The 16,799-nt window shown below is 36.8% G+C and overlaps 1 protein-coding gene across 1 annotated transcript in view; it reads right to left on the bottom strand.

The window, feature by feature from the left end:
* Positions 1–16,799, bottom strand: part of ZFPM2 (zinc finger protein, FOG family member 2) — a 499,657-nt gene that overhangs the window by 228,093 nt on the left and 254,765 nt on the right. The window contains exon 4 of the mRNA XM_065902735.1: positions 16,633–16,751. Coding sequence (XP_065758807.1) covers positions 16,633–16,751 — 119 coding nt within the window. The remainder of the gene's footprint in view (positions 1–16,632; positions 16,752–16,799) is intronic.

The raw sequence follows: 16,799 nt of genomic DNA, 5'->3' as shown, positions 1-16,799 counted from the left end.
GTATAATAAAGAAAAGTGCTAACTTGAACCACTCTAGTGAACATTCAGTCACTTCACTGGGAAATCTGCTTTACTCCTACATATCTCAATGATGAAAGCACTTCCATGTTATCAATAGAGCATTAAAATTAATATCCAGGTGTAATGCTGATGGAATCCAAGACTTTTACCATTTTAGGTTAAGTTTTTTTTTTAATTTTAATTGTGTTATTTCACAATTAGTCAATATAGATTAGATAGATTTGAGATGAGTCACATCTGCAAAACAGAAACAAATTACTGAGAAATTAAGTTCTATAAACATTATGGATACTTTGTATTATTTGACATTAGAAAATATTCAACTCGCCCTACAATGCCTTTCAGGAGAAACTAAGGGAAAACAATATAGCAGAATAAGATAAGTGAAAGCTTGATTGCTATAACTGACCACCTAAAATGGACTGTACTTCTTATTCCTACTGATTTCCCTTTTTTTCAACTTTAAGATAACTAACTACATATGAACTAAGGAAAGACAGTTGGAGAACTATTGAGAAGATGCTACTCAAATAGCAGGCCATGCATTCCTTTGAATGCTGTCAAACAAGCTAAAAGGAGATGACTTGCTTCTCTTTTCAAAACCTCAGTGGCTACAGCAGTATAAAAACAACAGAAGACTGAGTACCCTTTTCTTTCTACAATGTGAGTGGTATATAAAATTTGCAATATTAGCAATACTTCATAACAATAATGCCACTAAACCACTCATTTCTTAAGTTTAAAGATAAATGCTGAAAACTGAACATTATATTCAGTATCCCTAAGTCAATTAAACTGTTTGAATCATGAATAATCACAAAATATTTATTATATCATCTTAATGAAGGTTATGGACAGTTCTCAATAATTCAAATGCATAGAGAATAGAGAGTAAGGGGAAATGAAAACTCACAGAAAATCAAATAATATAAAAGGGCACTTTGCATTTTATGTTTGTATATTTTTTCATTTCTCACATTTTCTTTTTCTTTTCTTACCATATTTGCCACTGACAAACATTAACATTTCTATAAGGCTCTAGGTAATCAAGAATTAAAATACCTTTTCCATCATCCAAATTTATACATCAAAATGTTCTGTATTTATTCTAAGTTACCTACTGGAATACTTAAAATATCACTATGATAGTTTGTCAATTACATGGTTTGCCATAAGATAAAATAATGAAATTACAAGGAAAAATGAGAAACATTATCAATATTTACAATGTTATCCAATCTATGACAGAATAAAGCACTAAGCTTTTGTAACTTGTTCAAAAATAGAGGTGTGCTTTATTTCATGATACTATTTTATTTAGAAAATAAGCACATCACTTGAGTTAACAAAATAAAAATGAAAATACCAATCTTATTTGTTGACTTAAAAATCAACCAATTTGCCGTATGTGTGTATAAACTTATGTGTATGCATGGCTGTGTGGGAATATGTTTTTTTGTGCATTAGGTTTGCTTAAAGTAATATATAAAGGATATATAAAGGATATGGATAGAATTCACTTATATTTAAATACTCATATAAGGAGTAATTATGCTTGGTGAGAATTTAGTTTTTATACCCTCACTTTTTAGCAGAGTTCCTGACTTGCAGCACATACTTAATTGAGTCAAGTTTTCTTCAAGACATCCTGTACAATACATCTAAAATCAGAGAAAGAGATTTTAGGCATTCAGTTGCTAGTAGTTAACAGCAAGGGAAGACTGTTAAATTAGTTATGAAATAATTAAAGTAATTATCCCACTTCCCTCTCATGTAAAAAAGATAAAATAACTGTAAAAATGATAAAAATAACATACCACTTGGAAGACACACAATTTGGTGGGGGATTAATTAGAGTGATAAGTTAAAACGGGTCTGTCTCCACTCTTGTAACCAGCCCCTTAGGTCACCAAAGCCCAAAAATTTATATTGTGCCCATTCCAGCAAGTGCATTTTATGATTAACTTCAAACACAAATAGATGGCCATATAAGAAAAATCTGAAGGCTCTTTACAAATGCAAAGTAAGATTGAGAAAAGTGAAAGTCCCTTAGTCACGTCTGACTGCGATCCCATGGACCGTATAGCTCACTAAATTTTTCTGTCCGTGGAATTCTCCAAGCAAGAACACTGGAGCAGATTGCCATTCTCTTCTCCAGGGGATCTTCCCAACCCAAGGTTCGAACCTGGGTCTCCTGCATTGCAGGCAGATTCTTCACCATCTGAGCCACTCCAAATATACCTATCCTTCTGAGACTTCTTTTTTCAGGAAGAAAAAGCTGTGCTTTGAAATGACATTGGTAAATATGTCACTTTCCTTCTAGTTTATCTATCCTCATACTTACATACAAACATTATTTTAAGCAGAACTTAACAGTTTGAGTTAAACTCAGCAAAACAAAGAGATTAAAGTTGAATGGGAGTGTGTCTATCAGCCAGGGCTCAGTAGAGGGAATACACTTCACCTCTAGGCAACTGAGCCTGCCTAACAGCATACTACCATCCTCGGAATGTGAGGTCACTGCCTATCATTCATCCCTTTGACAACCACTTTGTTTTGGACTCTTTATGCCTGTATGTTTATTTATAACCTGCCAGAATAACAGTGGAATGAATGAAAGAAAATCCTAGTAGTATCTGTTAGTTTAAAGATGCTTAAAGATTACTGCTGGTTACAGGATGACCACTTTTCCGGCCCCCATTCACTAATTGCTCTCTGTTTTCATTTTATTGTGGTGTGCTATAACATATTGCTTCTATTTTACTGGCACTTCAGTTGTCTTTTTTTTTTTTTTCCTTTAAGAGTAAGAATGACTTTATTTTAGCTAGGAATGTCAGCTCAGTTTCTAAAGCTCACTGGAATTCTCTTAGCTATATGAATTTTTAGGAAACATTTAATGTTTTTTTTTTTCTAATCCAGAGCAAAAATAGCACATTTATCCCCTCTCAAAAATTCCAATAAATAACAAAGGTACATCAGGCTCCAAAACAGCTTAACTGAACCATATGTGAATCCAAAGGCCTGCCAAAAGAGAGTCAGCATTATAAAAGGTAGTTTCATATTTCATCCAGCCATAAAATAGGAACCACAGTATATAAAATGCACTGACCACTTGCACAGAGCTCATGATGACAATAGCATGGAAACATATTGTCAGCAGATAAGTGACCTCCATGCACACTCTGGGAGCTTCTTAAGTTTTTTGTGGTTTGTTTTTTTTTTCTGTTTTTTGTTTTTTCAACCTCGATTGGCTAATCACAGATTATGGGAACACAAAACTTAAAACAGCATCTTGAACCTCAGTCCCTCTGACAGTTTCAGAATTTCACCATTGAAATATTTCATTAGAAAATCTTCAAGAAGCAGCAGAAGGTCTGGCACGGAACCCTTAGTTCCCATTAAGGGCCTCTGCCGTCGTCCACAGCTCGTCTAGTCCAAAACGGCACTCTGTACTCTCACAAATTCTCTCCAAAGCCATCTGAATCCTCTTTTCCTTATCAGGATGATACAGACTCGCATCATCCTTGGAGCCTTCTGACAGGGGCGACAGCAGCTGGGGGTGGGGGGATGCTACAACTGTTCATTGTTTCCTTTCACAAAACACTGCCACAGGGCGCAGATTAACACCAAAAAATAGATGGCTTCAACTGAAGAGAAACATTTTTCAGAATGCCTCCACTTGATTAATGAAATAATGGAGCGGACCACGGTTGACTTTTGTCATGCACTCTTCCTTCAACCTTCTCCTCCTGGAGAATCAGCAACGATGAGAACGCTTCTGCCAACGTCCACTTACTCTTAAGAGTCATTTTCACAAAGTTGGAACAAAGGCCACGGTTATTAAAATTGCCATGTTCCCTGCTGGAAATATTCAGGTAAAGGATAAATTCTTTTCTCCACCTCTGAACTACTGCATTGAAGGCAAATGCTATCTCTCTGCCCAGCCTCCCAAATCCCCTGCCCCCAGAGTTGATACCTTATTTGACATGTACTTGGTAGCTCATTTGTAAAGAATCCACCTGCAATGCAGGAGTCCCCGGTTCGATTCCTGGGTTGGGAAGATCCCCTGGAGAGGGGATAGGCTACCCACTCCAGTATTCTTGGGCTTCTCTGGTGGCTCAGACAGTAAAGAATCTGCCTGCAATGCAGGAGACCTGAGTTCAATCCCTGGGGTGGGAAGATGCCCTGAAGGGAAAGGCTACCCACTCCAGCATTCTGGCCTGGAGAACTCCCTGGACTGGATCGTCCGTGGGGTCGCAGAGTCGCCCATGGCTGAGCGACATTGGCTTTCACTTTGGACCCTGGTGCCTATCTCAGATGCCCAGGAGGCTGTCACCTTCCACAGAATAACATCCTACACATGCCTGGGGGCAATGACTAAGATCAGGGTGGTAATAATGGCACACCCAAGGTTAGCATCGGCCGCCCCGGCCGTGAGATAATGCCCGCGCTCATGGGGCTCTGCTGCGCCGCGCCTAGCCGCTCAGTCCTGTCCGGCTCTTTGCGACGCCACGAGAAACAAATGGTATTTGCTTCACTTCTCAATAAAAGCTAAAACCTAAGGCCCATGAACTGCCTCTGCTCCTCCAAAGTTTGTCCCCCTTCTTTCTTATTTTATGGCGCGTCGCTGTCTGCCTAGTGATGTGCCTTATTCACTCCATTCTGTACCGAGCTCTAAACTGCCATAAGTAACGAAAGAATTGAGTTAGCATTTTAAAATACAAACCAGACTCAAAAGTGAATCAGACAGGGTAAATTACTTTTCCAACTGTCTGAAATCCCCAATCACACACCTGAGAAAAGCTTTCTGAAGAAATACTCCTTACAAAAAGAAAACACAAAGGAGCCAGGATAATTCAAAAAGCAGTGTGACCACTTAACCTTTCTTTCTCTTCCTAAAAACATGTTTTTTCTCTTGTTTCTGGGGTGATTGTCTCCTTAGATGATAAATACTCTAAGTGTATACCTTGTACTTCTCTAGGCTATGAGTTCTCAGAATACTGATGCTAGCTAATCAATAAGCATGTGTATATTTGTGTGTATATAAATACATGTGTGCACACATGTATGAAGATGTATATGTACAATGACAGCCAAGAGTGCTTTTTAAAATATGTTCAGAGAGGGGACAGACAAGAAAAGGCTGGAAGCACAGTTTGGCAAATTAAGGGAATGAGTAATCTACTTTCTATTCACAGGCATAATAAAAAGTAATCTAGATTGTATAACAATCTGTATATTTTTCAAAGTGACTAAATGCATATAATTTTATATAATTTTACAACAACTCTAAGATGTAGGGCTGGTATTATAACCCCCATTTTATAAATGAGGAAACTGAGAGCAGGTGTGATTACCCAAGACAGCACTTAGGGTAATAACAGTTGGGACTAGCATCAGATGACTCTGAGCACATCACGGGCTCTTTCCCATGCTTTCTCCCCATTTCTGATCTTTACAACGTGTTAGTGTATGTTTCTCAAAATTACTGAAGGAGAAATACTCAGCAAACAGCCTGCCTCTGGCTCCTATTTCCCATTAGATTTTACATAACTGTTCCATATATTTTCATTCATCTTTCTATGTCCTCATATTAATAATCAATTTCTAAACAAATTAATCAAGAATGTATTCCTGAGTTTCTATATGGAGTAGCTTATCTACCTTCAAAAACGAGAATAAAATGTATCTCATTTTTACGTATATCTTTTGCTTATCAGTTAAACTTTGATTTTTGGTTATGATGTTTTATAATATATGAATTAGTCTTTTCTATTTAAATTAACTGGATTTTCTTTTGTGATTTCTCCTAGTGCTACTATTATTTGAAAGTCCTTCCTTATTCAGAGGTGAGGTAACTATTTACGTTCATTATCTTAGCAGTAAACGGCCTCTGAGATGGCCCCCAGCGATCCCAGCCTTTGGTTTTAAGCCCATGTACAATGCCTTTCCCTTCAGAGTGGGCTAGACCTGCTGATTCAATTTTAATAAAAAGAATTCAGCAAAAGTAATGGGATGCCTACTTCTAAGACTAGTTTATGAAAAGACTATGATTTCTGTCCTGGGCTCCTTGTCTTGCCCTCTCATTTGCTTGCTCAGAGAGGAGCCAGTTGCCATGCTATGAGCTTCTCGGAGAAGCCTAGGAGGCAAGGTACTGAGTCAACAGCCATGCAGTGACCTTTCAAGCAGGTCTTCCTTTGGTTGAGACTTCAGATGACACCATAGCCCTGGCTGTCACTTTTTGAATCCAGCCTTGTATGAGACACCATACCAAAGACACACAGATAAGCAGTGCTCATGTTTCTGACCCTGAGAAAAGAGTATGAGAAAACCACAAGACGTAGGCACATAACCCTACGCTTCATTCTGAGCTCCTGACCTTTAAAATGGAAAGAGACATAAACCATATAAAATAGCACAAATGATATACAAATTACTAGAATCAAGAAGCCATAGTTTTGTTGAACTAGGGCAAAGGATTATATTTTTTAAAGTGACATAAAAGCAAATGAATAATGCAGAATGACTTTAAATTGAATACTTAAATGTACAAGGAAAAGAGATGCTCATCTCCAAAACAGAGTTTCTCAAATAAGAGAAACTATGTAATATTGATTTGTAAGAACAATCAAAAGGAATACAAAATAGCACTTATGTCCATTTCTTTAACAGTTATCTCCAAGTTACTGAATGTATTAATTATGCCCAGTAGACATCATTTGCTAAATTTTTGAAATACTGGAACAATATATATTATAACCATGTAAATAACAGGGAAGTGCTCATGCCAGACAATTGTTTTATAAAGAGCTGTGGAATGGCAAGTCTTGAAAAAGTCAAGGAGAAAGACTTTAAAAGGCAAGCCAGATATATCAGCAAATAATCAACAAAATTTTGGGTCAACTTTGTAAACTGCTCCTCACAAGTGTGTTATCATTTTACCTTCTCCTCCAGCCAAAAACATTTTTGCCAACTTTATATTCCATTATTTGTGTTATGGAAACAGCAGAGCTATAGTTTGCAAATCATTCCCTCACCACCCAAGAATCTGATAGACTTTCCTTAGGGAACAGAGATTCTATCCCCTACGGGACCCTGAAGCTTGACAAAAGATTTACAAACAGGAACAACTCCATAAAGAGAATCTGGATGCTTAAACCAATAGCCAAACTGCATCTTTTATACCTATGCTCATGGAAAAGGTTGTGTTACTCATTGGTCTATTCAACTTTATATACATTGTCTTCTTAGTAGAGCAACTTTAATCATATTAAATGACATGAAGTAGTTACTCCTTCCAGACATTGATTAATTAATAGCATATCACAGAGTCATTTTAATAACTCCATGAGAAGACCATTTTCCATAAAAATTCTCCTTGGAATTCTAGAAAAAGGGAATAATAAATAATCTTAAACAAACCAAAAAAAGATGCTTTCTGTTTATTCAAACTTGGCCTAAGTGTAAGTAAAGTGTTTTAGCCATGTAGCATAACCCAAAGGCAAAATGTGTTTAAATTTCAGGCACAGATCAGTAGGTTAGACCCATAAATAAAACTGTCTATATATGGCAAGAAATTGTGTCTTTGTGTTCCTACCTTTCAAATCCAAGTGCAAACATAAAGAACCTAGAAAGATTTCACCATCAGAAGAAAAGGCAAATTAAAGGTAGATTGAGATTAGCAGACAGACTAGCTACGCATAAAAGGTGTAATTTTAGGAGGCAGATACAAATTATTAGGAAAGGCAAAATATATGTTTTCATTTCAATATTATTTTCCCACATTACAAAAGAATTCCATCCACAGCCAATATCACTATGACTACATTATAATACAATAAATCCCTCCAGATCCACATATAATCGACCTCGCTCATTTGCTTTGACAGATTTGAATTGTTGAGTAATTCCTTGGTGTTTGGTTTCTTTCTTTCTGACAGGATGCTTTCACTAACTTGGGACTTCATGCCAATCTCTCTTGTCCCTGAGTGCTCTCCTCTTCCACAAACAAACAGAAAACAAACAAAAAGTCCTCCTCTGATTCTAGAAACCAAACCAACACACCATTTTCCAAGGCTCTGCTGTACTAAGTGTCTTGCCTCATGTCTTCTTGGAGCAGCTTCCACTGTCCACTCAATTCCCATTAATTCTCCACATGGCAGATAGAGTATAAGAGAAGCCAGATCTTGGCCTCCCTAAGGGACAAATCTACAATCTCCATCAATAATGAATTTCACCAACGTTTCCTCAGAGGAACAGGGTACAATTAAAAAGGTTATAAGTCCTTGCACTACTAGAACCTAAGGGCATCCGTGAATGAAACCAGCTTAAGCCCAATTAGAGGAATCAGTACATTTGTCTTCTCTTGGAACAACCCTGCTCTTACGGTTCCCATCAATTCAGTATAAATCTGACTGATCTTATCCAAGAAGTTAATAGAAAATTGCTCACAGTGGGCGACTGCCACCTCAGTTTCCAAGCAGAGACAGATGGAATTTCCCAGATGGTTTGTCACTGGAAAGTGCAAGGCTGGATGAGACTTCACAGAAAGCATGGTAGAGCAGAATACCTTCTTGGCCTTCACCCAGGTCATAGTGAACGATTGAAAATGGATTCTGTTACAAACAAATCTTAATTGCCTCAATGGGTTCACCACCTTGTCCTCTTTAACTCCCTCAGAGGGGTGCTGATCTTACACTGAAATTTGTCAATATTTATCAAGAAGCCGTCATAGGCATATCTTTCTGTTAGGTAAAACCTGACAAAATAGATATAGTTATCCTCCTCTATTGCATATTACATTCAAGTGAGATTAAGAAAAAAATTATAAACAAATAAAACAGGCACAAGATGGCATTAACTGTGGTACTGTATTGCTAAGTTGAACAGATGAAGTGAGATATAAGAGGAAACAGGAAAAATGGGTATAAAGAATCAAGGGGAACACAAGGGTCTTGAATAAAGAAAGATGTGCATCATTTGCTGATATTGGAGAAAAGTTAAAGAAAAGGATTAATTGACTCATTTTCTAAAGGTTATTTGCTGAGCCCTTGCTATAAACCAGACATTGTTCTAGATAAGAAGGATACAAAGATAAACAATAAATAAATAGCACATAGTTGGTGGCACTAGTGGCAAAGAACCTGCCTGCCAATGCAGGAGACATAAAGAGGTGGAGCTTTGATCCCTGGGTTGGGAAGATCTCCTGGAGGAGGGCATGGCAATCCACTCCATTATTCTTGCCTGGAGAATCCCATGGACACAGGAACCTGGCGGGCTACAGTCCATAAGGTTGCACAGTCAGACACGACTGAAGTGACTTAGCGGCGGCAGCAGTGCATGGGTGAGATAGACAAATAAAGAGATATTTGGAATTATGCAGTGAATGTTCTCATCCTAGTAAGCCTAAAGACCACAGAAATATCTGAGGAGTTGATATCTATTCCAGACTGGAGGCTTTAGGGAAGGTCCACTTTGGGGTAACCTGGGGCTGAGTCTTGAAGTGAGAATTGGAGTTAGTGTGATAAAGAAGGGCAGGAAGGGGGAGCACAGGGCTTTGTGGATAATAAAACAGCACAGCCAAATGCACAGAGACATGAGAGAAAGAGTATATTCACATTGCAGGTGGCCGAGGTTGACTGGAAGCTACTCTGAGAGTGGAAGCGGGGTAAGAGGCAGAGTTTGGGTTCTCTTGTGCCCTTGAATGATTTCAGGCACACAGGTAACAAGCTTTGCTATAAGGGCACAGTGTGCTTTGGGTAAAGAAAAGGAAGACAGCAAGGAAGGCAGAAAGAACAGCTAGAAGAATACTGTGATAATCAGGGAAGAAATGATGGGGGTTTCACCAACAGCAGTGGCAGTAGGAACAGAAAGAAGGGAGTAAATGTGAAGAAAGCAGAGTTATGGTACTTGGTCCCTGGACATGAAAAGCAGAGTCTTGGAAGATGTTTGGCTCTGAATGGATGACAAAAACAAAGCTGTTAGTTATAGGCAATAAAGGAAAGGTGTGTGTGTGTTTGTGCCTACATGTGCACACACATATGACTATGTATGTAAATGGACCTATGAGATGTGAGAGAGGAGAGGTAGAAATGGAAGGAGGGTGACATGGAGTAACTCGTAGAATGGGCTGCCTGCAGAGGCAGCAAAGGAGAGGCAGAGATTTAGGTTTAAAGTGACTACAATTTGGAAGGCAGGGAAAAGGGCACAGAGACAGTAGGTGGAAACAATAATAAACTCTCCTTACGACTGTTGAGTTGGAGGAAGTCAGTGGGAAAGGCTTGTAAAACAGTTGAAACGTGCTATTAGAGAAAGGGTAAAAAGCCAAGGTTAGAGATTTTTTTTTTAATTTAAATGTCATTTGTAAATTAGTAGCTGAAGCTTTGTGAGTGGATAAGCTCCCTGAGGCACTGGGAACAGAGGGAGAAGAGAAGAAAGGCCATAGTGTTTTGGGAAACATAGTTAAATTTAAAAGAGCGAAGACCCAGAGAGACATGAGAAGTAGAAAAGTATGGGGGTCCTGAGCCCAGATTAGAATGAATATTAAAAGGAGGATATTATTCACAATGTCAACATCAATGGAAAGAAATATAAGACCCAACAAAAAGTCATGCCTCAGCAACATTATAAATTATATCACTGAGAGGGTGAAGCTGGGAGGGTGTGGGTGGGGTTGGTCAGATTGCTCATGGTGAGGAAATTCAATTAGATCATATTTTTATTTTAAAGAGCATTTGTTGAATATCTATTATTTGCCAGAGGCAGTGATCTAGAATTGAATAATTATGATTTTTAAAAATCTATACTGTCTAGAATCTCAGCAATAATTTGGCTATTATGTTCCAATTTATTTCATTATTATATCTTAGAAGCTCTCTTGGCATGGCTTTCCCAGAAGGTTACCTTGAGACTGATTCAAGTGCAAGTAGTTTATCTGGAGGTGACCTCAGAACAGTTCAGTAGAGGTGTGGAGAAGTAAGCAGGAAGGAAAAGGAAGCCTATAAAGATGTGTTATAAAACTGACTGGAGCTCAGTTTCCCTGGCAAACTCTAAGGGCTCTTGTAAAACACTTTTCATATCCTAATGGAGAGGCAAGGAAGCAGGGGGGTATTTATCTACCACCTTCTGTCCCTCACTGGTTGAGGATTACTTTTGGAAACATTAATTCTCCAACACTTCACAGCTTGCCTGGCTTGCAGTAAGTTTGCTCCTGAGGCTGGAAAAAATGTCCTCAAACAGAAAGTCAGAGATGTTTCCACTAGGCAGCTTTGACACTATAGGTGAATGCTAGAGATGTATGGGTGGAGATATAGTCGCTGTAGGGTGTGCACAAGTGAAGCCTGAAGATTTGCAATGAATGGGCTCAGAGACTGGTACTGGAAGAGTTAGAGCTGGAAGGGTGCAATGGAGATATCTATTAATTCTAATATTTCCCTATGATGTAGATCAGGAACCTTTAATTCTTTCCTCAACCACATTTCTATGATAATAACTACCTTTAAAATTAAGATGGAATTTAATGTGCACAGTATTTCATTATTAAATCAATAAAATTTTATCTATAGTACCCTTTATAAATACATTTTCTGTTCGTAGAATTCAGTATCACAACCACATGGTAAAATAAAACAAGGCTCCCTTCTGACTGAATGACATCAATAAAATGAAATTTCTATGTCAAATTTCATTTGCTGAATTTAACAGATTGTGATAAGTTTACTATTATGTAGTAGGTAACCTTGGACTTTCTATTTATGTTCTGTTTAATTAAGTATGCATGTTGCATGATTCCAGCAGGCAGGTAGCTGAATAAGACTAGTTACCTACTGAAAGCTGATTCACTCAAAAGAGAGAGGGAGAGCAAATCTCACTAATATTGTAGACACCAACCTTCCAAATAATCGGTGTTGTCTGATAATTATTAAGCACTTACCATGGGCTAGCAGAGCAGAGATTTAGCATTTTACAAAGATCTATGTCTTCAGGAGAAAATGGGGGAACTTCAAAGGCACAATATATAAATACAGAAATTCTAAAACACCTCCAAAACAGATACTGATCACAATTTAAACTGATTTTTAAAATTCCTTCCTTGTCAATAGTCCTTTGATATTTTCAATGAATAAAATTGTAAGACTTTCAAAAACATGAAATTTGGGTCACTGTGATAGCACTTAATGTAAATTATTTCTTGACACAGAAGTAGGAAGCTGGAAAGAAAGCTAGGCTCCCTTACTGGTTAACAATTCATACAGGAGTGGAAGACTGTACCTGAAAAAACTAAAACTTACAATATACCACAGACCTTTGGAAACTCTGATGGCTAATTTTGTGTATCAACTTGGATGGTGTTTTTGTTGAGACTGACATTTGAATCAGGGAACTCTGAGTAAAACAGACTGCCCTCCATAATGTGGGTGGGTCTCACCCAATCAGAAGAAAGCCTGAATAGGACAAAAAGACTAGCCTCCCCAAATAACAAACTTCATCTATACCATCAGCTCTGCTGGGGCTCCAGCCTGCTGACTCACACTGCAGATTTTCATCAAGCCAACTCCATGATCATGTGAGACAATTCCTTATAAAATATATAAACACACACACATCACATACCCTATTCTGTTTTGCTGGAGACCCTGGACTAAAACAGTCTCCTTGGAAAATAGTCAAATTTAGGCATGTAAAATCCCCAACTGCCAAAGGTCTATAGTTTTACTTATTTAATTTGGTGTGTCTTTTCAGTTTTAAACTTGAAAGATTTTAATGGACCCATTTTTACAGGTGACTGAGTAGTAATAATATCAGTATTTCTTGATAATTCATGTATGCTACCTCATTTAATCTTTGCAAAACCCTGACAAGCTAGGTAGCAATATTATCCTTATATTATATATAAAATTTCTAAAGATGGTGTTAGATTGCAACATGGGGGTCTCAACTCAGATTGAGTTGACCTTGGTCTAGTCATTCAGCTTCCCAAAGTAGCAGTTTCCTCATGTGAAACAAAGGAGGAAATAAAGGATATTATCTTCTCATATGCTCATGAAAGAAGTAAATGAGATATAAAACCTGTAAAGCACTTTGACCCTACCTGGCCCAATGAAAATATTAACTATATTCTGCTGTTAAACATAAACTATCTAACAAGATAATGAGGTGTGAACAAAATTTTCTGTATTTCTGTGTTCATTGTGTTATATGATTCCAAGAAGAGCGTTTTGTCAAATCAATTCTTTTGATGTTTCCATATAGCCTATATTTCTGGTAATGTTCTCTCTATATATATCCAAATGCCTGGTCTGCAAAGGCTTCCTGCAGAAGGTGGCATATTGCTAATGCACTTCAAGATGGGAACTTGAAAGATATAAAAAGGATTTGACATCTGGCATGGTGACTCAATTAATTACTGTGTTGGATTAATTAGTTTACTGGGTCTCTTGAGACAACATCATGAGCTTGAACAGAGTAACATAACATTGGTTGGTGAATAAGCAATTTAAAAGAGTGAGTTAATTCCAAATTTGATTTCAGGTTGGGTAAGGTAGGGTTAATAGATTATATATTGTATGATGAAGAAAATTTATCTTCATGATATAAAACCTATATTAAATGATTGTCAAAATTATAAAGAGGTAATAAAATTGTGGAACTATTTGAATTAACATCTAATTCTTTAGTCATGATAGTTATGAAGTATTATAACAAGTATTTTGCCCAAAGTAAGAAAAAAGAACCTGCTTGTAATCACTGCATATTTTCTTCCAAACCTTTTAATAAATTTAGAATTCACGTAAAGAAATCCCTAATAATTTTATCATACTCAGATCATGTTACAGATGCTATTGGGAAGGAGTGTGATCTGGTATTTAAAAACACAGATTCTGGAATAAAAAGGCCTGAGCCTCAATTTCCTTATCTATAAATAAGATTTTAAATAGGACCAACTTCAGAGGTTTGTTTTGAGGAGTAAAGGAGCTAATACATTTCTAATCCTCCATATAGTGTCTAGAAAAGAATAAGTACACAGTGTAACTTAGACAATTATTCTATAGAAGTAACAGTAGTACCAAGAGTACTACTAGTAGTATTATTTAATAACATAAAATCAAAAGTAAATTCTGGGAAGAAAATACTATTATCAAAAAAACCTTTTTTTTTAAGTATATTTTAGCGAAGCAGCTACATTTTAAAATAGAGAAAAATTCTATAATTTAGGGAAATAACATGAATCAGATGTTTAAATTCTAAGACAAAAGAAGAAAACTAGGTTATTAAGATTATTTTCTATTAAATAATGATTCACCACAACTGGGTTTTTGATACCCTAAACAGTATCCATTCACTTCAAATGGTACCAAAAATACCAAAATGTCACACTTATAACTGAATTATTTAAATGATATTAAGTATGGCATAAGATAACCTTAGAGTGGTACAGAAATATGAAAAAAAATTATATCATGTCTAAAAAACAGGAAATTATTTCACTGAAAAATTAAACTTCCACAGATAGGTTTACTTTCTATACATCATAATTTAGCATATGCTAAAGATGTATAAAAAGCATCATTCTACATATATATCATGATATAAGGATTAATTAAAAATTACATTTTCATAGAGATATTATGCTGATATAATAAAAAGGAAAACATGTGTTTCTTACATCAACAATAGCTGACACCTAAGTGGCATTACACTTTTGAAGAAATAGCAGACAAATGACTAAAGTTTGTGTTGGTGTCTGATACACAGTGATAAATAAGATAAATATCTTATTGCCTAAAACGTTTTGAAAGCAATGCTAGAGTACCAAGAGAAATGCCCAGATAAAATGGGTTTTGAAAAGGATTTAATTCAACCTTTGATGTTGAGACAACCTTCCCCTTGCCTTTGCTTGATTAAGCAGTATAATAGCTAGCATCACCCTATCAAAGCAATCAATAGAACAGTCCGCTATACAACTCAGCCACTAAGGTCAGCAGTGTTTGCGGAGCCACTTCTCAAACCCCTTCCGCAGCAGGTACACTGGACCACCACACATTACACTGCCCCAGATTATTAAATATTAAGCCTGGTCTGTCAGCTTGTTTGGTTCTTAAATACATGTGAAGTCTCCTACTTTATCCTTTTACGGATAAACACAAGGATTTAGAAAGTAAAAAGCACACTTCTAGGATCTGTTTAAAAGTTGGATGACACAAATGTTTCTTATTTATTCCAGTCATTACTTTTAGTTAAATCAATAACCTCTTTCTCATTTACATGGCACTAAATAAGCAGAGATCTGCACATACTAGTTTCTTTCATGTAATAACCCGAAGAAGTGATTTCTTTCATGTAATCAACTGAAAAAGGAAAGCCACATCGCTGAGTCAAGTACACTTGTTAAAACCCCTCTGGGAGTTCTTACGCCCTCATCCCCACCACCTCAATGCAGATAGAGTCATTTAGCAGGCATGAAACTCTTCCTACATAAATGGCATTTAGAGAGAGGGACTTCCATTTCATATATATACAATTTCTGGATCTCCTAAAGAATATAAAATATTTTTATCCCCCAGCTTTGTCACTTGTATTATCATGCATAATAGGAGAAGTCCTAGTGTCCTGATTCCTGGACCTTGTGCATGTTACCTTACTAGGCAAAAGGAAATTAAAGCAGATGGAGTTAGAGTTGCTAGAGTATCCTGGATTACTCAGGTGGGCCCAATGAAATCACACACCGTTCCCGAATGTGGAAAGGAGATACAGAAGAGTCAGAGTCAGAATAAAGTATGTAAAAGACTCAGTCAGCCATTGCTGGTTGTGAAGATGGAAGGCAGCCGTGAGCCACGGGTTGTGGACAGCCTTTAGAAGATGGAAGAGTAAAAAAAAAAAAAATCTGTCCCCACCTTCTAGAAGCTCCAGCATAAAAAGCCCTGCAGACACTTGAGGATTTTAGCCCTGAGAGATTCATTTCTGATTACAATATGATGGACTTGGATTGTTTTAAACCACAAAGTTTGTGGTAACTTGCTGGAGCTGCAATAGGAAACTAACATATTGAATTAAGAAATGAAGTTTAAATGTAATCAAATATTCCATTTTTCCATAACTTCTTAAGATAGCTAATCAATCATTCATATAATTTTTCCCACAGGTAGACTTTCTAAGCTCAGAATATTTGCAAAAGAGTTAGTAAGAAAAATTATGATGCTGATCACTTATCCTCACTCTTAAAAGTACAAATAGAATTGCCAAGCAATATCAAGGTTGTTTATTTCTTGTTCATCATGTAAACCCATAATGTATGACAATTTGTGTCATCTTAAGAAGAAAAGCATTTGTATATAGTATTAAATATGAACAATATTAGTCTGGCTATGAAGATAAAGCAACCTTATAAATTACCTTACTAAATAACTGTTCAGTGTGATTAGCCTGTTTCCTTCTAAATTCTGCATATAATACTGTCAGAGACAAACCACTTGGAAAATATTCCAGTTTTATGGTCCATGAAAAAGAAAAAGCAAACTGTTACTTTTAGTGTTTTCACCAGGAAGCAAGCAGAGATAATTTCTGTACTACGACAAAATATTAAGAGTCAACCATCTCAGAACATCCACATACCAAGGAATTATTATTCAAGTCCATTTTCCCAGCGAATGGTCCCCAGGTGGTTCCCACTGGAAGTTGCTGCCGACTCTGAATTTTTCGCTCTCCATCTTTCTGAAACACCTCCAGCTCTCCTGCAGACAATGAACACATGAGCGTTTAAGTACTTTCACTTGTGTTTT

This window comes from Muntiacus reevesi, chromosome 12 (genome assembly GCF_963930625.1).
Source record: "Muntiacus reevesi chromosome 12, mMunRee1.1, whole genome shotgun sequence".
NCBI lineage: Eukaryota > Metazoa > Chordata > Mammalia > Artiodactyla > Cervidae > Muntiacus > Muntiacus reevesi.
Note: the sequence above shows the minus strand (reverse complement) of the source record. Positions and strands in the feature narration are given on the sequence as shown.